At 35.9% G+C, this 24588-nt stretch overlaps 1 protein-coding gene across 2 annotated transcripts; it reads left to right on the forward strand.

Annotated features, from left to right (window-relative positions):
- Positions 1-277: 277 nt before the first annotated feature.
- On the forward strand, positions 278-24373 carry LOC136851883 (glycoprotein-N-acetylgalactosamine 3-beta-galactosyltransferase 1-like). Of its 2 annotated transcripts, none has more exons than XM_067126211.1 (8): positions 278-411; positions 13163-13344; positions 16836-16896; positions 17354-17474; positions 18764-19007; positions 20834-20969; positions 22487-22647; positions 23988-24373. In XM_067126211.1, the coding sequence occupies exons 1-8, from the start codon at positions 375-377 to the stop codon at positions 24171-24173; spliced, it is 1128 nt and encodes a 375-aa protein (XP_066982312.1). In that variant the 5' UTR covers positions 278-374; the 3' UTR covers positions 24174-24373. The 2 variants fall into 2 exon arrangements, with proteins under 2 accessions (XP_066982312.1, XP_066982313.1); XM_067126212.1 differs by lacking the exon at positions 278-411 and adding an exon at positions 10584-11087.
- The last annotated feature ends 215 nt before the right edge of the window (positions 24374-24588 follow it).

Raw genomic sequence — 24588 nt, forward strand, 5'->3', positions numbered from 1 at the left:
TCATTTTGAGATATCTCGTAGCTCAAAAAACGAGATTTGTCGGGGAGCAACAGTTGGTTCTTATGTTTTCGTTATTTTCGTGGAAACAGGAAACATCGAAATGCATCTTCAAAATTGTCGTAACTTCCCAGCTGCTTTATATATTATATATATATATATATATATATATATATATATATATATATATATATATATATATATATATACACACTGTTACGTCGACAAAGATGCCCAATGGAAGTGAGTCAGTCACCATCGAAGCCATGCAAGAGTGAGTGAACGTCTCGGGCACCCAGTTCTTGCTCGAGTCCGGAGGAAAAGAGTGACAGAGCAACCTTCCTTTGGTACTGTTACCAACGTGTCACAATTTCAAAATGGGCCATCAGACTATTGTGGAAGCTATTGAAACTGGTGAGTACCTCTTCTTTTATCCTTTATTATCAGAGTACGGAGATCTGCATAGACAAATGGAAATTTCAATCAAATTCTTACCTAAAGGTGATCACATTAAATCGCTGTAAAGTTAAAAATCATGTCTAATAATGCATTGTATCACGCACTTCCTGCATGAGCAAAATATAGTAATTGTCCTTATGTGCACCAAAAAAGAAAATGGCTAGTAGATTAAATCATATTTGAAAATTCCAAGGGTCTTAATGTTTTGTTTGGTAAATATCAGCTGATTCGCGTCAGTTTTTAATCATTAAAGAAGTAAGAAAATATTCAATAATGTAAATCAAGAAAAAATACTGCGACAACAATTTACAAAAAGCACATGGCAAACTACAAAAAGTTTATTCGTGTTTCATAGTACATCCCTATGGCTATGATCCTAATTTTCTGAATGCGAAAATCAGTATATATATATATATATATATATATATATATATATATATATATATATATATATATATATATATATATATATGAAAAATTTTATTATCATCCGAGGCACTCGGTTGAAATAATCTGCTATTTAACAGAGTGCCTCGGATGATAATAAAAATTTCATATATATATATATATATATATATATATATATATATATATATATATATATATGTGTGTGTGTGTGTGTGTGTGTGTGTGTGTGTGTGTGTGTGTGTGTGTGTGTGTGAGAGAGAGAGAGAGAGTTTCTGATCCTAGAGTCCCAGAAAGCTAAGGATATCCGTTTGTATCCCTCCAAATAGGGTCTGTCCCTTGTTTGTTTATTTAAATGGGGTTTTTCATTTTCATTCTTTTGATGAATGCAACTTCCACCGTCCAACGGCAACGACGCTTTATGTGAAAGAAAAACATAAAAGAAAATATCTTCTCAATTCTTGTTTTCTCTAATCAAAAAGTCACTCCTCAGAGAATAGTAAACATAAAATCAGTTCAATGTAAAAGGTACCAAATTTTTACTTGAAGCCTTTCAGTAAAGAAAATAAAAATCACAGATAACAAAAAGCCAAAATAATGTTTCTACTCTTTGCGAAATTGGTTATAATAGACAGTTTATAAGCAAATATTATAAGAGTAATAAGACATCCCTTTATCTTCTATGACATCAGCCATCAGAAGTTAATCTATTTTGTTAATAATTTGTGAATGCCAAGTTGATGGGATTTTGAAACGGAATAAAGTGTAGTCTCGAGCACACGTTAACAGCAGTTTCTCTCTCTCTCTCTCTCTCTCTCTCTCTCTCTCTCTCTCTCTCTCTCTCTCCATACAAGTAATATAAACTCTTCCAACCTTCTTTTCTTTGGTATTAAGGTTGTGGGTTATTATGAATGGAACTGCTGAACTGTTACATAAACAATGTATATACTCCATTATTCATTAATATGTTATTTTAGCGTTTGAGCTGCATTCTTTGCAATTATAGTTAAATAGTTATAGTATGCGTGTAAAACCAAAGAGGTAAATGAAAACCTAGCACTAAGTTTGTATGATTTATATACACGACAATTGATTTAACAAGATATTCTCTATGGGATTAAGGAGCAAAGCTCTCTTGCAGACTGCCGTATTCTGCAATAAAAACAAGCAGCACAGATGAACGATAATACCAGCAGCCACTAGAAATAACGAGCCGCTAAAGCAGCGCTGGCCAGACGTCAACGATCCTTGAGTAAACATTCGCACGATTTGTCCTTTAGTTCCGTCATGAAACCCAAGGTCTAGAGAGTATACTCCCTAGACCTTGATGTAACCCTGAGTGGCCACAGTGGCTAGCGTCCTATGGCGATCTCCTGTCACTCGTCACCTCCCTTGATCCCTCAGACTTCGCCTCGATCTGCCCTCTGGGTCATTTGCCTCCCCATTGGCAGGGAATAGATATTTTACGGGCTTCGTCGGCCACCTGATTGCCTCGCCAACTGTTTCAACAGTCTCAAAATGATAATGAGGAGTCGCAGGCGTTTAAAGGATCCTATAGGCCTAGACCTTGGCATTTAATATCTTCTCACTTGACATTTTGTAATTGTTACTTGTTTAGCTTTCTTGCGGTTGGAATCATCAAAGTACCTCTCAGTCAGAGCCAATTTTAGTCAGAGCGATTAAAATAACCGTACGATAAAAATTATAAAAAAGGGACTGTTTTATGGCCACTTTTTGTATGGATGATTCTATTAGCGAAATTTAAGGCGGGAAGTCGACAAGAAATGTCTGAAATAGTGCACAGACAGGCCCATTCATTATTTGTTTGTTCTTTGTTATTATTTTTTAGCAGTTTGTCTTTTACTTCTCAATATCTTTTCCTGTACGGGGCTGCTTTCCAAATGGGTACCCTGGGCTAGCAGCATCTAGCTTTTTCTACTTCATATGAAGGAACTTCTTTAGTAGTTTTGTCGAAGGTAAGGCGCTATAGTGTGTATTGGATAGCTTGCTTAACATTCATTTATGCAGTTTTCAGAATCAGTTATTTAACGCAGATTTCTTTCACGATGAAGATGTTTATCTCTGATGAGAATACCAAACCTGATTCGACTGCTAGAGAAAAACGGGTAACAATGATATGCCTGGGTTGGACGACTGCATATTTAAATATGGATATAAAGTGCATTTTAATTTTTAGTAACTTATGCCCGGTACAAACAACAACAACAGCAACAACAACACCAACAAAAACAACAACAATAATAATAATAATAATAATAATAATAATAATAATAATAATAATGTTAGACATCCATGATGCTATAATAGGTGTCTGAGGACCACGGCACTTCATCACTGACCTTCAAACTGTGCTACTTGAAACACCTGTCAAAAAACACCTGTCGCGCCAACGTTTGCTTAATTGCCGGCAGATCCCGGTCTCTTTCTCGCTCTGCGGTTGTAACAGTTCTCAGTATATTTCTGACTGTGAATAAGTGATTGATTTATTGATTGTCTTTGCATCTAATGTCAATATCGTTGCTGTAAACGTGGTGGCTGTCAAAACAATCACGAATTTGCACACATGTTCACATCCCCGTGAGCACCTCTCTCTCTCTCTCTCTCTCTCTCTCTCTCTCTCTCTCTCTCTCTCTCTCTCTCTCTCTCTCACACACACACACAGCCTCATGAACACCTATTTCTGACCACCTATTTTTCTCTCTCTCTCTCTCTCTTGCCAGCGTCTCATAAGGGAAAAAATTGAATGTTGAAAAATAAGTGAGAGAGATACTTTATACACACAAATACAGTTATTTATTTATATATATATATATATATATATATATATATATATATATATATATATATATATATATATATATATATATATATATATATATACACGATTCTACTTTGCATTTCCACATTGGTCATCCTTTAAACTTCTTGCATGAGTACAATACCTTCGCAAATCATTCAGACAGCTGCAACTCTCTTTGTCACTGTCATGAAGTAGTGTTAACTCGACAATCTCTTCATAAATCCTAGCTGTGGTTTCAGAAACTCATACTGAGTGACTCACCTCTTATTTACGCTACCGTCGTCCAATACATCACTTCCATATGCATCAAGTGTCTCTGTGCTTCCACCATTCATTAATTTTCTCTCTTTCCGGGCCTCCACCTACCTGCATAACACCACTTTTATTCACATTCACTTTGAACTTCCTCCTCTTGTAAACTATTTCAGCATTTTCATCTGTCTTTGCAGTTTCATCACTTTCAAACATTTCCGTTAGTTTTTGTAATTTATATTCGCTATCCATAATCAACGCTATTTCGTCTGCAAACATCAGCTATCATTCACGACGCCTTTTCTTACCTCATAACTTTGACCCTGCTAGTAATTTTACCGTCCTTTTTCTGACTTCTTGTATCACTAACCATAATGATGTTAAGTAGCTCTGGACACAAAAGATAACTTTGTCTCATACTCTCACATTTACACCAAACCAGTCTTTCATTGGAGGGATGGCTAGAGCTCTCGGCTAGCACGCTGTTGGCCCAGCGTTCGATTCTCCGACCGGCCAGTGAAGAATTAAAGGAATTTATTTCTGCTGATAGAAATTCATTTCTCGTCATAACGTGGTTCGGATTCCACAATAAGCTGTAGGTCCCGTTGCTAGGTAACCAATCGGTTCTTAGCCGAGTAAAATAAGTCTAATCCTTCGGGCCAGCCATAGGAGAGCTGTTAATCAGCTCAGTGGTCTGGTTAAACTAAGATATACTTAACTTAGTCACACTCCTATCTTCATATTTAAAGACGTTTTGCTGCAATCATGAGAGCATTTAATCACCCTCAACAAATAACCCTACAAACTATAAGCCCTCAACATTAGGTCTGTATTTACTTTAACATCAGCTTTTTCTAGGTTTATGAAAGTCACGTAAAGCTTTTTCTTTTACTTTCAAACTTCTCAAGTAACTGAGAAGTGGTAAGAAAGTTAGCTGGGGTCAAAAGATGGATGAGAGTGTTTTAAGATAGTTTGGTCACGTGGGGAGAACAGAGAACGAATTCGGAAGTGTTTGGAGAAAGGAGAAGGAAAGACATGAAGAGTGACAGAAGGAAGAAACACTGGGACCAAATGTCCCTAAAATCCAAAAAGTGTTGAAGTGCGTTCAAGAAAGTGCTTTGTGTCTAAGAGGCCTGGTTTTGATGTTGATGAGCCTTCTGTGTAGGGCCTGAAATGGTTAATGTGAAAGTTTTTCGTAAAGGGTTGATTCAGCATTTAAAGGCTGTATGTGGCAGTGACTATTGCATTTTCTTTTATTATTGGAACTCAGTGGTGCGGGACATAGATTAGAGACAGAATTGTATGGGAATCTTTTTCTTTTATTTACATTTGAAATTCAAGGTTCCCTGATTGGGAAACTGATTCTAAAATGTATTGCATAGATCATCCTATTGTTAAATGTTTGTAAAAGTATTCTGCAAATAATCCAAGGATGGATTTTTAGTAATAAATGTTTGTAAAAGTATTCTGCAAATAATCCAAGGATGGATTTTTAGTAATAAATCTGATATGTAGGATGATTTACAAGATATGTATGTTTTGTATATTAAAACATACAAATCTTCTACGGTAACAGACAAAAATTTTACTTGTCAGAATTTTGGTCAATGTTTTTAAGTGGTGGGTGCAGAAATACCTTACAATTTACCGTTTAGTACACTTGCTTCTCATGAAACCCGGCTAAAAATCACGTCATTCTTTAAAATCAAAGCACCGTTTCCATTGGCTCTTATCCAGATGCAATCTTGTGTGGGACGTGGGAAAAAATATTGGCAACTGCGCAGTTAATACCATTCTGCACGTAGCACATCCTCCGTTTTCTTTGGCGCTAAAGATTTTTCTTTTTTGAGAGCGTTCATCAGAGCTTTGCAATTACAGGCGACTTATCATGACGGTTAGGTTTATAGCTGTTTAATTAAGGTTAATGTTTCAATTCATACTGTTCGTCGCTTTTCCTTCTCTTTTTGTTTCTTTTATATTATTATTTTTACTTTTTAACCGCTTAGTCATCCTTTCACATCCCATCAAGCGCCAGTTGCTTCACACTGCTAAATTCCTAAAAGTAAGCTGTTGCGTCTTGTTCTGTTCAATTTTCGAAGGTAATCCGATGCTTTTTATTCTGTTGAATTTTCAAAGGTAATCTGTTTTTTTCTTAAATTTTCGAAGGTAATCGTTGTATTTCCAGGACTCAAGATCATCCTTCGTGCAACGACGAGTGGTTAAATACCTTCACCTAACTTTTTTTGGTTATTAAAATCGACTAACCGACCTTCCTGTAATAGTTAATTTTTGTGCTTTTATTACTTGAGTTGTAATTTCAGGTTTTGTAATTGTGTTATAATTTACTTTTAATGGCCATATCTTTTTTAAAATATTTACTTATTTTTCTTTAAAAAATTCTATCTTAAACCTCAGAACTTAATATTTTTACTTTTGAAATGAAACACTTTTCAAGGAGCTCATATAAAAAATAGACAAATAAATAAAAACCAGAAGTTGGTACGTCTCTAAACGAAATGCAAAAATTTTGAGAAGGATTAAAGTTTTTGCAATAGCTAGAAAACTGCATATTTCTTCTTCTTCCCAGAAGTTAACCTTATATCGTTCATACGTTTTAAATGGACGTCAGTTAATCAGTTAAGAGATGCTTCTTCTTACTGAGGCGTCTGTTCAGCTCGATATTTCTCAAGAAATATCATGGATGCATTGGAATAACGTTTCTTTAATTTGCGTCATTAGGTTTCTTACCTAATAGAGCAAATTTCCAGAGCATGACACGAATTTCAATGAAGTACAAAAACCACTACAGGCGGTGTCAACTTCCTGACAGAGGGGTCAAGGTCCCGGAAGGGTACGTGCCTTGACAAACCACGAGTGATGTTCTCATCAAAGCTAAAGTCCTGCGGTAGTAATCAAGAACAAATAAGCTCATCCCACCACCTACTATCCCTTTGCACGGTTAGGATGGGTTTCCAATGACGCCACAAGGCGCTCATTCACCCTTGCGGATGGAGCAAAAACTCAGTGGCGTCACGTGCCCGTTACTCCTCGGTTGTGAATTATGATGATTCATTGATGTCTCCTTATAAGGAGATATTGATATTTGTCAATGCTTTCCTTTTTCTTCAGATGAAACTTTATTTTGAGTTTCCCAGAGACTACTTTCCTGTGGCTTGTACATATCAAAGGAAGCCGCACTAAGCTGCCACTGCCAAGTGAAGTCATCGGTCATCCCCTTGCAAACACATGCGCCACTCTTAGCCTTGTGTATCTTTTTAAAAATGTACACCCCAGCAAGGTTACATTGCGGGAGATATAAGGGCTCACAAATCCAGATGGCGTATGCACTTGAATGGTAACGTTCCCAACGACATCATTCCAAACAATAGAGTTTGTTATTGTAAGATCCCACACGGCATATCTCTGTTTATGATGATGGACATTATAAGCCTAATTTAGAGCCATTTGTCTCTCATCTATCAGAATTTAAGGCGTTTGCATTGCCTCGAGCTTGTTATGGAAGAAATTACATAAATCGCTAATACTGACCTTTAAAGCAGGCATGTTGTTTCGACGTTATACATATATTTTTTTCTTAAGATCTGCATTATAGGCATAGGTCTATATCAAGACCACTCTCGGTGGCCACGCCACTGCCCTCATATCTGAATCAGGACCACCCACCCCGTGACCTTGCCTGACTTTTAGTGATAGCCCACCTATATTTAGAGCGATAGAAAAATATATACGTAACTCAAAAATAAATTAATAAACACATAAATAACTTGGAAAAATAATATTACAAGAAAATTCAGTTTATTACATTAAGCGTCCTGTATAAACAATTTTGAACATACACTTTCATTCAAAGCTTACGAGCCCATTAAGATAATAATAATTTTAACTTCCTCGAATATCTCGCTATAGCCTACAGTATTAAGGTTACCCACTTCAATTTTGATCCTATAAAAAATCGTCGACGGAAAAATAACTTCTTAGTCATTTAGGTAAAAATGATGAATCAAAGGCAATAAACGCTCTAATTTAGGCTCACTTTCCGCAAGGCCTAGACCTTTAGGCTTTGATTCTTCCGGTCCGTTGCTCACGTAACACATGTCGGGAGACCACATTTGACATCACTCTGTCGGTTCCGTGACGCTCTCTTCCCGGCCACCATCCAGCTGAGGAATGCTTTTTAATTGCCTCTCTTTTTTTACCATAATCTTAACATAATGTCTTTTTTCTTTCCTTCTTTTCCTCTCTGCTTGTCGGTCTCAGACAGATGAAGATCTCAAGTTCTCCTTTCCCTTGGCTTTTTCCTGATGAAAGAAAATGATCTTTGGTTTTGTCATTGATGACTTCTCCAGAGCAGTATATGTCTTTTCTGTGCGCGTGTGCTTGTGCTGATAAACTGAAAACTGGAAGAGACCCGTCCGTAATAGTTTTGAAAGAAGAGGGTTTTGAAAATAAACAGTTTTTCTGGAGTGTACTTTATTCGGTTTTGCAATAAACAGAGTAACGGAGTATAAAAGAATGGTGATAACTGAACTGACAATATACTGTTTGAAAAAACCAACATTATTCGGTATGAAATGGCAGTTACCTTCACGGGATATTAAACCACCCTCTCCCCAGACCCTTGCGCGCGCTCATGGACTGAAGCGTGCTTATGTTTAGGTAATTAACCTTAATCACATGCATGAGATGCTTTGATTAGAACAGTCCCTTTTAAATTCGTTCCCTTATAAACACTTCACCAATCTCTGCAACGTTACTTAACTATAACAATGCTTTTGCTCTGAATGTGCCAGAACAAAACAAAAGAGCAGCGTTTATGCAGCGGAAATCCTGAGGGGAAAAAGAACAATAGAGAAGGTTTTGGTCTGTGCTATTGTGCTCTTTGAATTTGCTTGTTTATATATGCAAATGTACGTCGGTGCAGAGTCACTGACGTCACAATCTATGACCTAATAATAATTAAAGACCTCCAGCTTCATTCACTCGATAGGAATACACAATAGGAGATATATTAGGCCAACGAACAGTTCAAAATAGAAATGAAAACAGGGTTGTTGATAACGGAACTCATGACCGAGTTCGATATACCATTGCAGAATAGACCGAAGCGAATTTCTTTTCAAATAAAATTGGCTCTCTGTTCAAACAAAACTGATAAAAACGCAGTTCACGAATAAACCAAGCCACTGAACTCATGAGGACGTCGGCGTTTAATTCCCTGTTTCAGGTGTGTTTGCACTGGGCTGTCAACCAAGTTCTTTGCCTTCCCTTCTCAAGTCTCAGTGATACTAGGATTCGCTGGTTTTTTTTATTTTTTTTATTTTTATTTGGGCCTTTCTTTTCTAATTGTTAAAAGCAAATCGACCATCCTCGTTCTTACCTTAATGTATAATATTCCATCAGTAAAAAAAGAAAGACCTGGTAATCAAGAAGAGGAGAAAATAACTTCCAAACTATTACTCTTTTCATTCAAGCTCTGAGTTAGTTCCAACTACAGTAATAGAGAGTGCTCTCATGATTACTTTTTTTTTGGCCTTTACTTCTTTCATGATTTATATCTAATCTCTCCCGCGCTATATATATTTTTATATATATATAATTTAAACACCTTGTTACTAAAATGTTGTTCCAGGTATGTACTTATTAACTGATTTTCTCGTGGGAAATCGGATAAGTTCAACATAGATTAATAAGTACACGGCAAAATTTATTATGACTTTTTTTAAATGTAGACTTTCATTATTCATTACAGGACCTTTAGTTTTGAGAGTTTCTGTTCCATTTATATTACACCTGTCAAATAATTATGTATTTCAGGGAATTATCTTGATGTGGAATTCTGTAGGCAATTTAAATAAAGGTATTTAAATTAGACGAAAATCATCTTTAAAAAAAATACGAAGCAGGAACCTGGCCTTATCTGAAATCATGGTAATTCCACACATAAATTAAAAATAAAGGAATATTAAAGCTAAAGATACGTCATCAAGCGCGTCCTACACAAACATCCACAAAACCTTTTCACGGTTAGTGACCACCAATGATCGCCTCTGTGATTTTTTTTTTTTTTTTTTTTTACGAAAGTGACTGCCATACGATTGCAGATAAACAAACCGTTACCCTTCGTTATTATAACAATGATTTTATTTTCCGCCTATAGGTTCGCAGCTGCATATTATGGATGCAACGATAAATATCTGCAGAGGCACAATGCTTTTCATAAGTATATATATATATATATATATATATATATATATATATATATATATATATATATATATATATATAGAGAGAGAGAGAGAGAGAGAGAGAGAGAGAGAGAGAGAGGAGAGGGGCAACTATGATGAATCGTGTCCTACAACATATGCTACCGAGACCATGACCGGAATCATGTTAAACCCTCCGCATATAACTCCGAAGTTTTTCGTTTTGCCGTGTTATTGACGGATAAAAAGCCGACAATTATTCTTTGAAAAGCGACTCCCTCAAGCGGCGCTTGCTACTGACGATAGCTGCAACGTGTAACTGTAATTCAACAATCGCTGGAATCCAGTTACTTCATAATAATGAGACTTTATGGTTACGGTTGCGGGACCAACGGCTTACCTGCGGCCACTTCTTTCCTGACCAGTTTAAAAGAGGCTATAATCATCGCTTTGCATCATGGGAAAAAATTTGCAAATACAGGCTGATTTCTAATTAACTGCTGTTTGAAACCGGAAACAGTAGAAAATATAACTTGAGGTTACTTAACGAAAAGGTGACGCAAAATCACGACTTGCCACCTGCGAGAGAGGATTAAACTATAGCGGGCAACTCGCCTTAGAGCGATCGCCTCTGAACCAGTAGTGTAGAATGAGTCTAGTCACTGTAGCGATCGCTGCTTACGCTGAACCCTTGCCGTGTATTTATCTAAAGGTGCTGCAGTGCATTATCTTTTAGCTAAACCATTTTATCTTTGGATTGACTTACACGATCACAAGAAAATTTTAAGTCATTGGAAAGGACTTGCCTACAAAATGGATTGCACTGGATTGCTACGTGAAACTGCCTCGCGTAAGCAAGAAGTGAGTTAACGGAACACCCAAAGATTAATCTGTGTCGACAAGAAATTTTCAAGGAACGTTTTGGAAAGGTGGGTAAAAACAGTGTTGGAAACGTGTTCATTGTACTTTCTGTCGCTACTAAATATGAGGCATTTCTGCGCCATAGACTTGTTACTTTGTTCTTTTTTTTTTTTTAATTTCTTTTAGTTCATGAAGGTGAATCTTGACAGATTTCTTTCTGGTGGATATATCGTGTTTGACCGTGACAGTTGAAGTTGAAAATGTGTATATGGTTTGTAAAAGACAAAATCCTATCTTTTTAAGCAAAAGGATTGATGTCTTTGTAGACTAGTTAACATAAGAGCCAAGTGTAGTACAACGTAAACTTCCGTATCACTTGGCCTTTATGTCACAAGTGTTTGTATTCTGCATTCGGTTATTAACCCACAGAAACAATAGACTAGTGTATGCTTCATTTTGTCCACACGCTTGAGTTCCTCATTACTCCGTTAAATATTCAGTTCCCCGGAATACACTTGAGTTCTTCATTACTCCGTTAAATATTCAGTTCCCCGGAATACACTTGAGTTCTTCATTACTCCGTTAAATATTCAGTTCCCCGGAATGCACCATATTCCCCCCCTCCCCGCCACTTGATTAAACAATGCAAAGAACTTCCATTCTTCGATCGAGTAATTAACAAAATGTTTGCCTGAACAGGACACAGTTGTTCCCTCTCTCTCTCTCTCTCTCTCTCTCTCTCTCTCCAAACACGTTAATAAAGTAGAAATCGCAATGCCTTTTGATACCTATGAATGCAGTAGACTAAAACCATAACAGTAAATTAACAAAGATTTACCGCCGTTTCTGTATCGTTTTCTGTTTCAAATTTTCTCCTTTATACAAATGTGGGATGAAGCTTCATTTTTATGTGCAATCTCATTCAGCAGAGATTTACGAGGCTTCTTTTGAACTGAGTAATTCCGGTAGACCTATTAAACCTATTGTGTTTTTCAGTTTCTTGTTTCTTGTTTATTTTACAAATGAAAGAAATTCAAGAGAATACTCGAGTTCAACCGAGTTTGGAATCAAAGTACACACACACACACACACACACACACACACATATATACATATATATATACACACATATATATATATATATATATATATATATATATATATATATATATATATATATATATATATATATATATGATTATAATCACTTTTGTACGTGATTCATTTATCACACATTACCACAGGTTTCCTGACCGGTTTCGACTTTATTTCCAAGACATTGTGTGTGTGTGTATTATAATATATGCATACACACACACACACACACACACACACACATACTATATATATATATATATATATATATATATATATATATACATATATATATATATATATATATATATATATATATATATATATATATATATTATTCTTTATTTACTCTGTCTTGTAGGGTTTCTTAACAATTTTTCTGATTTTTTTTAGAAATTTGCGTTAAAACATTAGAATGTGGCGAGGACAGTAATTTGAGTAAGAGTTAAACTGTCTATTTTTTCGAGGACACGATTTACATATCTAAAGAGCAGGAACAAAAAACGCTCTAGTAAGCCTTATTGATATGATGATCATTTTTATGCCTATAATCATTCTAAAAGGCTTGGTTTTCCTTCTTTTCTTTATTAGTGTTCTGTTTAATCCTCTATTCATTCATGAATTAATTCATCTATTTATTTATTCCTTTTCAGGAATTTCGACAGTGAAATTGTTATTTCAATGAAATTGTTTCGAGGATATTGTTTGTTTAATCTACAAACTACAAATAACCGTAATTCATATTCATAAGGCACATGGGGCTTTATTGACATCTGCTTGTTGTCAGCGCTAGCACTCTGATACTAATTTCATCAGTAAGAAGATCATGATAAAAAGGTTTTTATATTTTCATCCTTGCATTTTTGACAATTAAATTCACATTTCCTAACCGGATAATTAAATGAACAGCCCACACCGGATGTGATTTAAGAATTAATTATCACTGCGCTTTAAAGTATGACTGAATACAGTCTCATTTCAGCGCAAAAGAGGTCGCAACGGCATAATAATCAGATGCGCATTACGATTTTCTTTTTCTCACAAACAGGTATCGACAAAATGGTGCGAAGTTTACGGTCGCTGGGTCGTACTGTATCCACATTCTGCTTGGGATTCTCCTTGGGGATAGTTCTCCACGTCTTCGTCGCCTTCACAGTCGAGATGAGCAGAGTACGGAGGGGGGATGTGTCTGTCCACAAGCCTGGTGATCGCGACACTCAAATGAATGAGGTATTTGCTGGCCGAAGTTTCGCTCTGTACGAGAACTGATGGATTTTCATTTGTGACTTGAATTAGGAATGCTTTGCTTATGGAGAGTGAGAGAGAGAGAGAGAAATTCACCTTTTGTTGGGGAAGCGTCTTAATGCTGAACGGTACGCACACACACACACACACACACACACACACACACACACACACACACATATATATATATATATACAGTATATTATATATATCACACAATCAAACATTTCCTGTGGCACCCACGAGGATGCATAGGGCCTCGATGAACTCACGCCACCACATTCTGTCCTGGGCTAACTCCTCAAGATCTCCCCAACACTCGTCTCCTGCTTCCCGCCTCATTGTCCTCAGCCACGTATAACTTTGGCCTACCTCTGCCTCTTCAACAAAGGGCAACCCACCCCGGTGTATCTCGTACTATTCCCTGTCTTCTACACGCATGGATTAGACACTTCCAGCGTGAGAACCTAACATACTCATCGACCGGCTGCACCCCCGTTATTTTTCTAATTCCTGTTATTTGATATCATATCCCTCCAATTAAGTCCTAATAATCTTCTGAGCGCCTTATTTTCAAATGCTAAGAATTTATTATCCAGAGTCACTGTACTGTACCATGACTCATGCCCGTAAATCAAAATACTCCTAACCATTACCTTATAAATTTTGATTTTTGTATGCACAGAAAAATTGCTATTATTCCAAATATTTTTAAGCATTCCCATTGCCTGATGAGCCGTTTTTAATCTTTCCATAAATTCTGTGCTCAGAGAACCATCCTTATCTAAATAAGTACCTAAATATTTAAACTTATCCACTTGCTTTACAACCAAGCTTTCAATTATAGCCAGTTCTGTGCATTTTCAATATTCATGTTCATGATTTCAGTTTTTCCACTATTAATAACCAAACCAGCCTTTTGACCTTCACTCACTAGACAATCCAACACTCTGCACCTTTTCTGGTCCCTCGCAGATCAAAACCATATCATCATAATCCAAGTCAAGAAGTTTCCCATTTTCTCCCCAGAGTATACCTGCATCCGTTTGTCTTTTAACCCTTCTCATAGCGTAATCTACGACCAGTCCAAACAACAGAGGAGACAGAATGCCACCCTGAATCACACCAGACTTAACTTCAAATGGATCACTCAAACACCCATCAACCATCACTTTAGATGTGCCCTCATGCATGTTTATGATAACCGTCACAAACTTTTCCGGTATTCCATAATGCCTCATGAGTTTTCCCATAGTCCGTCTCGAAATACCATCAAAGGCCTTTTCAAAATCAACAAAGCAAAGACTTTAACGGAGTTTTCATTTCATTTGCTTGCCTCATTAAATGCCTAACTATGAAGATCTGATCACTGCAACCCCGCCCCTTTCTAAAACCGGCCTGTTCATCCCTCAGAATACCATCAGCCACTGGCTCCAACCTATTCAACATTACAGAAAATTTTCAAGGCTACAGGTGACAAAGTGATTCCCCTCCAGTTACCACACCTACTCAGATCTCCTTTCTTTGTAACTTTAATGATCACACCATTCTTCCAACATTAAGGTGTTATCCCTGGTACCCATATTTTATTGAATAATATCTTCAAGACAAATGCTAATCTATCCCGCTCCATTTTAAACATTTCAGGGAATGAGCCATCCTCTCCCGGTGCCTTATAATTCTTTAACTGTTTTATTGCCTTAACTACTTCTTCTAGCCTGATCTCACCTTCGTCAATATTTAAATCTTCCTGAGCAGGCCGTATATCCTCTTCTGGGGGGACTGATATATTAAAAACTGTCTCAAAGTTCTCTTTCCATCTATTTCTGATTTCAACATTTTTGGTCAAATTACCTTCCATGTCCTTGACTGGTATATCCTTACGCTTACCAGCACTGCCACTCAGCTCTCCAATTGTTTTATAGTATATGCTATCCTTCGACTCTGACCATCATTTTTATCCTTTTAACTTCTGAATCAAAACTCCACTACTTGGTTCTTGCTAATTCAAAATCTTCATCATTAACAAAATGCATCTCACTCCTCAGTTTTGCCTCACCTCTCGTTTCAGTCATATCCCTTGTTTCCTCAGACATCCACATACATACACACACCCACACATACACACACACACACACACACACACACACACACACACACACACACACACACACACATATATATATATATATATATATATATATATATATATATATATATATATATATATATATATATATATATAAACATATATATATATACACTATATATAATAGAGAGAGGGTGGGGAGAGAAATCATTAAAGCTTAAGAAGAAGACCGAATGCTGCATAACAGAATGCGGTCCGTTACGCCGTCAAAACCTATTGAAAGTCCCCAAGCCTCCTCACCTAGGTGGACATCTGTTTCTGTTTCATCCCACACAGTCCTTCACACAAGTAATTTCCTGTCATCAAGAGCAAAGAGGTAAGCCACATTCATGACTCTCTAACGGCAGTTATTCATTTCCCTCTTTCTCTTTTTGTCCTGTCTCCATTTCATGTCCCCCTAAAATTTCTTTCTCGAATGAGACGAAGGTAAAGAGGCCCAACAAATGGAAGCTGTAAAGTGACTCCGGTAGGCTACGGCTTCGCTGAGATTCTCTGGCGAGATTGATAGATCATATTTCACGGGCATCAAATATCATTAAGGTCTCCTAATGAAAGGGTACAGGAATGAGCGAGGGGCTTAGTTGGCTAAGACTCACCGTAGGGGACCTTCACTCGATCCTGTTGTGAATTTAGCTGTTGACGTCATTCATTTTACGGCGTATGCTATTATCCTGGTTGTTCTGTTAGTGGTAAATGGCTAAATGAGTCACAGATAGATTAAGGAGGTAATACAGAAACCTGTAGAAAAAACAGTTCTTAAAAAGACAGTATTTCTCTGAAAAAGTATTATACAAGAGGATCTTTGCTTCTACTGCGCTTTCTCATTACGAAATTCCGTATTTTTCCTTATGAAATACGTACAAATTTTTGGCAAGAAATGTCCATACACTAAAAATGGAACATTTAGATGCATACAGGTCTTTACTGAACATGTAGATTATTGCCTCAAAGCTCGTAAATCATTTGATTTAAATTTAAGCGTAATGCTTAGAAATAAAGTTCCCAAATTTTAGGTATTGGAGAATTAACAACCAGAGGTGCAAATAAAAGCTTTTAGTCGATGATATTTCAAAAATGGCTTCCTTTTTTATTTCTGTTTCAAAATTTGTCAGCCTACGTGCGCAAATCTAATTCAGCTCAACCCAGCAAGACAAGAATTAATGACAAATTGCAGACACTTTTACAGACGATCACATAGATGCAGACTTGTCAGTACATTTAATTACATGTGAGTAGATAAAAACCCAGATTTATCTATTGGGTTTTTAGCTATATGTAGAACCATGAGCATAATTTACGAGGGTTAATGATTTATATTTTTTTTCAGCCGTGGGAGGATGAGTACAACGAGAGCAGCTCAGCAGAAAACCAGATTTCGGGTTCGAAAAGTATGTAATTCTCTCTCTCTCTCTCTCTCTCTCTCTCTCTCTCTCTCTCTCTCTTACTTTTATCCTTCATCTTTTTTATGCTTTCCTGTTTGGAAATAGCAGATTTCTAAGTATGGCTGTTAATCATTTAGGACAATTATTGGTGTATTGCGCAGTTAGAATAAACTTCTGTATTCAGTGCGTTTGTAACTTTCATCAAGATTAATTTTTATAGGAAAGAATATAATCGTTTTTAAGCAAAATAAAAATTGATTAATACTTAAATATCCTCCCTTTTAAACAAAAAGCATATAATATGTCCTTTTCAAAGTGGCTGGCCTAGACGGAAGCATTTAATAGCTCCATTCGCCAAGACAATATTATACCAAATGACTATGGCTCAGTGACAAGTGTTTAGTTTGGATTCTGTCAACTGTTTACAGTGCAAAGATCACACATTCTCTCGTATCTTAAACAGGGTCGCCTCAAGACGGTCCTCGAGTTCTGTGTTACATCTTGACTGGTCCCACAACCCACCAGACGGCTCTTCATGTGAAAAACACTTGGGGTCAACGATGCGATAAAACCGTCTTTTTCAGGTTAGTGTTCTAAAAAAAAGGTGAGAAGTCACAAATGATTAACGACTGTTGGTTTACAGATCAATGCAAAGCAAAAGAATGAGTTCAAAAGAGAGTCGGCTTGTAGACTCGGTGTTTATGCTCGTCACGACATTATCAAATGTTTTCTGAGTCATTTTCAAATGTTTACAATTCATCTTGACGGCCGAGTCTGGTGGTGTGTATTGCATTCACTGAGGGCTGAATTTTTCTCCTGCTGATTGTTTACTGTTTCCAATAAACAGTTTATAATGTCAGTTGGAATGTTACGAAAACTACAAACTAGGAACAGTACTTCACTGTTCTCAACTTTGTTCGTAACTTTACAGCGGCATCAGCAGTATAATTGCATTTCAAGTTATGTTAGGAATGATTGAAAGTGACAAAATGCTTTGTGAAAGAAAGTTATTCATACTAAGAAGAACCACAAATTATTCTTCAAATTTGTCAAAGTTCTGTAGAGTCGGCTATTTGCAGTTTGTCCTATAGAGGGTATAATGCCTTTATTTTAATAGTGACAGATTGAGATCAATTTGATAATTTTGTCGGGGCGATTGTACTGATAACACTGGTTTCTATATATATATATATATATATATATATATATATATATATATATATATATATATATATATATATATATATTTAAAAAGTGAGCGTATGCTAGTCACTGATAGCTTTATCAAACTGAGAATGGAAATTCCACATTAATATGAACTGTCGAGAAATATATTAATTTAGAAAGTGAGCTTTCGTTAGCCACTACTAGCTTTATCAAAATGAGTTCGATAATGTTAGCAGTGGCCAGCTTTATCAAACTTGGAAACTTTAATTCGGAGCAGTTTTAGACTGAAGATTCATTAACGAATCGCCGTTCCAAGGATGTACATTTTCTCATGATGACTTGACTTCGATTTTAAATATAAGAATTCATAGCTAATTTTGAATCTTGTCTTTGTTCAGTCACGAAAGGGCGTCCATCGACAGCGTTCTCCTGTTTTTGTTTTTGTTTTTTACCCTAAAGAAAAAATACTTGAGAGAGAGAGAGAGAGAGAGAGAGAGAGAGAGAGAGAGAGAGAGAGAGAGAGAGAGAGAGAGAGACTAAGAATGGCAACACACGTATAACAAATAAAGATCTCTGTCATCCAGGGTAACATCAAAGAGATTTTTATGACAAGCCTTTTCCACATAATCGTTTTCCTAGCGACTTCTTTTATTACTCCACAAACGTCCCCAGCTCGTCTCACTTCTCTTTCCCTCTGCTTCTCCAGCACGCAGAGCCACGAGGAGCTTCAACCGGAGATCCTGGACATACCCGAAGGATACGTGTACCTTTGGGCGAAGACGAAGGCCGCCTTGACCCACCTTGACCGTCACTACCCTTCCTACGACTGGTACCTGAAAGCTGACGACGATACCTTCGTCATTGTGGAGAACCTCAGATATTTTCTTCTCGATAAGAACCCGGACGAACCGGTGTATTACGGCGTCAAGTTCAAGAAACTTGTCAAACAGGTAGGAATGCGCGGGAGAGGTGTCTCTCGGGAGGAAGGAGGGAAGTAATTAGAGAGGTTAGGAAGAAGGAAAAAAGATTACGCCTTCCCTCATTGTTTGTGTAAGCGTATGCACGTCTATGTACACATAAGAACGAACAAACACGTACTTTTACAAATATATATATATATATATATATATATATATATATATATATATATATATATATATATATATATATATATAAATTTTTATCACACCGTGATTTATATACAATCATGAAGCTACAAATGTCGCTTAATATATACCTATATATATATATATATATATATATATATATTCATATATATATATATATATATATATATATATATATATATATATATATATATATATATATAAGAGCTGCGTGTTCCAAACGTATAATGAACTGTCATAAGGTGGGTCATTGTCGAGGCTATATAAAAGCAGTACGACATCTATAAAAAACTATATCAACTGGAGTCGATGAATATAATCCAATTCATTTATCACTTATATAAATTCCCCTTCGGCGACAATTCTCAACGCAGATATACCGAGGTAGCGTAATTTCGATATTAAGCGACATTTGTATATATATATATATATATATATGATTATAATCACTTTTTGTACGTGATTCATTTATCACACATTACCACAGGTAAAAAATAAGAGACGGGTGTAGGTCCTGACTGGTTTCGACTTTATTTCCAAGCCATTGACGAAGGGCTGATACAGAGTATTAGAAGTCACAAATATAAATAAATATACTACGGGAACAGTCTATATATATATCACTAATTTTACTCATTATAATTTTGTAGTTTAAAATTTTAACCCACGAAATAACCCATCGAATTCTCATGACCTTGGGAATAACTTACACCCAAAGGAAGTTATAGTAAGTGCTCCTGGCTAGGGTAGGAGCACTTGTCATGTCATGTATAATGTCCTTTGAATGTGAGTTATACTCAAAGCAAAGTGAGTTCTGAATTGATGGATTATTTGTGGCTCAATAATGAACACACACACACACACACACACACACACACACACATATATATATATATATATATATATATATATATATATATATATATATATATATATATATATATATATATATATATATATATATATATATATACATATACATATTCTTCCATTTGTTTATTTCTTGGCAGAATCCTCTCAGTGTTTATATTCCCCATTCCTTTCGCATTTTTCCTATCTACAATATTTCCATTCTTTTCCTTATCCTTTTTAGTCCTTGTTCTCTTTCTATCTCATTTTTCTTAGCTATTGCTTTCTCATTTCGCCTGTTCCCATTCTTCCTATCCTCTTATGCTCGTAAACCATTCGTGTGTTTTATTTAAAGGGCTTCAGTGATAATCTTTTTGCACATTTTATTTAAAGGTCTCCAGTAATAAACCTTTCGTGTATTTTATTTAAAGGGTTTCGGTAATAAAGTTTTTCGTGTATTTTATTTAATGGGTTTAGGTAATAAAGTTTTCGTGTTTTTTAAGGGGATTCAAGATAAAAATTCGGGTATTCTATTAAACGGGCTCCAGTACTCGACCTTCGGGTATTTTATTTTCATGGTTTCAATATTAAACCTTTCGGGCATTTTATTTAAATGTCTTCAATAATAAACCTTTCGGGTATTATTATTCAAAGGTCTTCAACAATAAACCTTCGGGTATTATGATTTAAAAGGCTTCAATAATAGACCTTTCGTGCAATTTATTTAAAGGTCTTCTATAATCTTCAGGTATTTTATTTAAAGGTCTTCAGTAATAAACCTATCGTGTATTTTATTTAAGGGCTTTATGTCCGGTGGAGGGGGCTACGTTCTCAGCAGAGAAGCCGTCAAAAAATTCGTCAGCGAGGGCCTCCAGGTCGTTAATCAAGCGCTGTGCCCATCGATGGACAGCAAAGGCGCCGAGGACGTCAACTTAGGTAAGTTTCATGTTAGTGGAAAATTTATTTGTTAACGTTTTAGACGCCTTCGAATATTTCTGTTTGTTTCATTATGAATGAAGAGGTATTGTAACATGAAAAAGCACTATTATTACAAGGACACGTACACACACACACACACACACACACACACACACACACACACACACATATATATATATATATATATATATATATATATATATATATATATATATATATACACACTAGGCAGATGAAGGCGGGCAAGAACACACTGGAATTTGACATTTTGACAGTTTGTTCCAACGTTTCGCAATACGTTATTGCATCCTCAGGGAATTCTAAAATAGATATAAATAAATTGTTTTAAAAAGACTTTTTAAAAATTACAAAATTAAAATTAATAGTTATATACAAGTCAACTTAACAGGAAATTATACTTAAAATACACAGTAAGTTACATTAAAACACAATGAGTTACATTTAAAAAATTAAACAAGGTTTATTCACAAGGTTTCCATTAAAAAATAAATGAATAATTAAAGGAATAGAGGAGCTAACCTGCCAGAGCAAAGTCTAGAGTAAAACTAAAAGCAGAAATGAAAAGTAAACAATACGAAGCGTTAAGGACTACAACACAGTCAAGATAAAAAGAAAAAAGTTGAACAGCTGAGGACTGAGTATTTAAAATGGGAACAAGTCGTGTTTATTCTAAACGTCTCAAAAGTAAACAAGTCTTTAAAGTTGCTGACCTGCCCAACTATAGAATAAGAAATCATTCTTTAACATGTAAAACTAGCATTGAATACAAAGATTTTTCTATAGTTGGGCAGGTTACGAGTGTAGTCGAGTGAGAATATTCTCTAAAATTTCTTTCTTAAAATTTTGCCCTCCTAGTGTAAGTTGTTCTTCCTTTAATTTTACTCGGATATTTTTAGCATTAGTTTCTTTCATCTCTGAGCGAAGTTTAAACAGAGTCTAATACGTCCATATATTTCCATCCTTTTTTTTTATCGTTATTGATTTCCGTTTACTTCTTTGCTTTATTTTATGTTGTTATTAACCATCTGATTTTTTGTTGGCCCTTCAAAGGGCAATTTTGCCCTATTCGATTTTCATTGTTCCATTTGGTGATTAATTTGTCATAGTTCATGCCACTTTTTTTTATATGTACGCAGTTTTTTTCAGTTTAATATTTTGGGCAACTCTGAGTGTATATAGCGTTGTGTACTAATTTTGTTTGCAATATTCCCTGTGTAGCTAAGATGTCTTTGTTTTTATAGAATCGTTACAAGTGTTGCCATAATGATTTAGTCTATTTTTTAATATTCTCACGGAGGTGACTCTTCTTGCCATATAGATATTGCAGAATACAGAACAGATGAACAAAGTTATAAATTCACATCATCACTAATCTTAAGTACCATCGAGAGAAAGAGAGAGAGAGAGAGAGAGAGAGAGAGAGAGAGAGAGAGAGAGAGAGAGAGAGAGAGAGAGAGAGTATAGCTCAGTTAAAAAAGAAAATTATTTTCCAGGGATGTGTATGGAAGCTATCGGGGTGAAAGCAGGTGACAGTCGCGATGCGTTCGGGAAACCCAGGTTCTTCTCTCACAATCCCATGTCGCTTTTCTACAAGGCGCCACTCATCAACAAATTCCACTGGTACTGGAGGTACCTGTGGTATAAGCACGAAGTGGTAAGTAGTGAAAGTTGATGAGCATGGAGCGTTTTGGTTGTTGGTAAATTAATAAGAGAATTTTGACGCTGAGTTGAAGAATACTTGGTGCTACTTTGGCTTGCTATCTACGCGTCACCTCCGAGGTGCTACTTTGAAACATGGCGGAAACTCAATGAGACGCCATGTTTAGTGCTACCCCCTCGGGGATCAAAGTACTATATACACGCATTTCTATATTGTGTGGTCGACAAATTATATTAATAAACGATGTCTTTGAGCCCCGAGAGGCTAGTACTAAACACGGCGTCCCATTGAGCTTCCGCCATGTTTAGTACTAGCACCTCGGAGGTGACGCGTAGAAAACAAGCCAAAGTAGCACCGAATGCTTTTAGGCAAGAGCTTTCTGCGTACTTTATACCAGTTAGCTGGTTTTTATAAATAAATCTTGTATTTTATACTTTTGGATGGTGCTAAAATTGCAACTGATTGCGAAAGAAACATAAACTTCCAGCTAGTTATAATTAAAAAAAAATGTCTGGACTCTGTCGAGTAGACGTTCCAAAAAATCGAATGATTTCGGGAAGAAATATCTTAATTTGTCTTATTGAAGTAGACTACATTTTTTTTTTTTTTTTTTTGTCTGCTAATGTCTTAAGTTTTCAATAATGAGGGATCTGCTTTTACTTTGCCCAATGATGGGTGACACTCCTTTGGAAGATTTGTTGTTCGCTATTGCAATTAGCGAATAAAACCTCAACAGCTATTCAAAAAATAAACGTGTTTTTCTTATAAGATAGTCTCTTCATTGAGATACAACAGATTACTGATGTCAAAAGATAATATTGTTATCATGATGAGATTTCTGTGAAAATCTGAAATTGGTGTTACTTTAAGGTTTCATTCAATCTTGAATTATGTAAACTTTTTCCAGTTGACCTGAAAAAAAGAAAATATTTTATGCATTATTTTAACAAAGAGTTTTGACTTATCTCTGCAACTAAACGACAAATCTCAAAGGCTTCTTTGCCTTCGTTCTCTCAATCCGGGTTTGCTTATACACAAAAATGTACATTCAAATATTTTTTTCTTATATATTATAATTCCCCTATGTAGTTATCTGTAAGCATTTATATTTTGTAATACTACCTGAGTACCGTATTAGCCCTGATGAATGACGTTTGTCTAGTATAATACCACAGCCAGTGCCATTCATTCAAGAGGGCTTCCCCCTTATACGCATACCAAGTCCGGGTTGCCTGTTGTGCTGTATTTTGTAAGTTTTCTGCACAATAAATTGTTTATTCTTATACCGGAACAGGTTAAAGAGACAACGCCTAGAATGTTTTTTTTTTTTTTAGGGGCCAGATTGTTGCAGTCCTCACATCATAACTTTTCACGACGTCGAGCCTAGAATGATGTGGACGCTTGAGGGTTTGTTATACCGGATGCAAATCCACCACGAGCTGCAGCCAAAAGCGTTGAACACCTCTACCTCACCCTCCATTGCGCAGGCGCCGGCATCTTCTTCGTCAAAGCCAGGATAGGACTTTTAATCTGACTTGCTCTCCCTCTTTTCATCATACATTTTCTTTCTGCCTTAGCAGCTTTGATTTTTTTTTTCTCGACCTCGCATCGCTTTCTTTTATCATCATTTTTAATATTATTTATGTGTGCTGATTTACAAGTTCTTTTATTGTTTGTATAAATGTTTGTAATTTTCTGGGCATTATATGTATAAAGAATATCACCTTGTTTTATTTGCTCTTTGAAAGTTTTTATCGACTGTAAAGCATCTGGTAAAACTAATTTTATCTTGATAAATTCAAAATGCAGATACCTGAAGTAACACAAGAGCTACTGAAAATTGTCTAAGGTTAATATCCCGATATCACCTTGCGATTTTATTTCCTGTTCCTTTTCTTTAAAAAAAAATATATATATAAATTCGCTCTACCACTT

Source organism: Macrobrachium rosenbergii, chromosome 24, assembly GCF_040412425.1.
Source record: "Macrobrachium rosenbergii isolate ZJJX-2024 chromosome 24, ASM4041242v1, whole genome shotgun sequence".
In the NCBI taxonomy this organism is placed as follows: Eukaryota; Metazoa; Arthropoda; class Malacostraca; order Decapoda; family Palaemonidae; genus Macrobrachium; species Macrobrachium rosenbergii.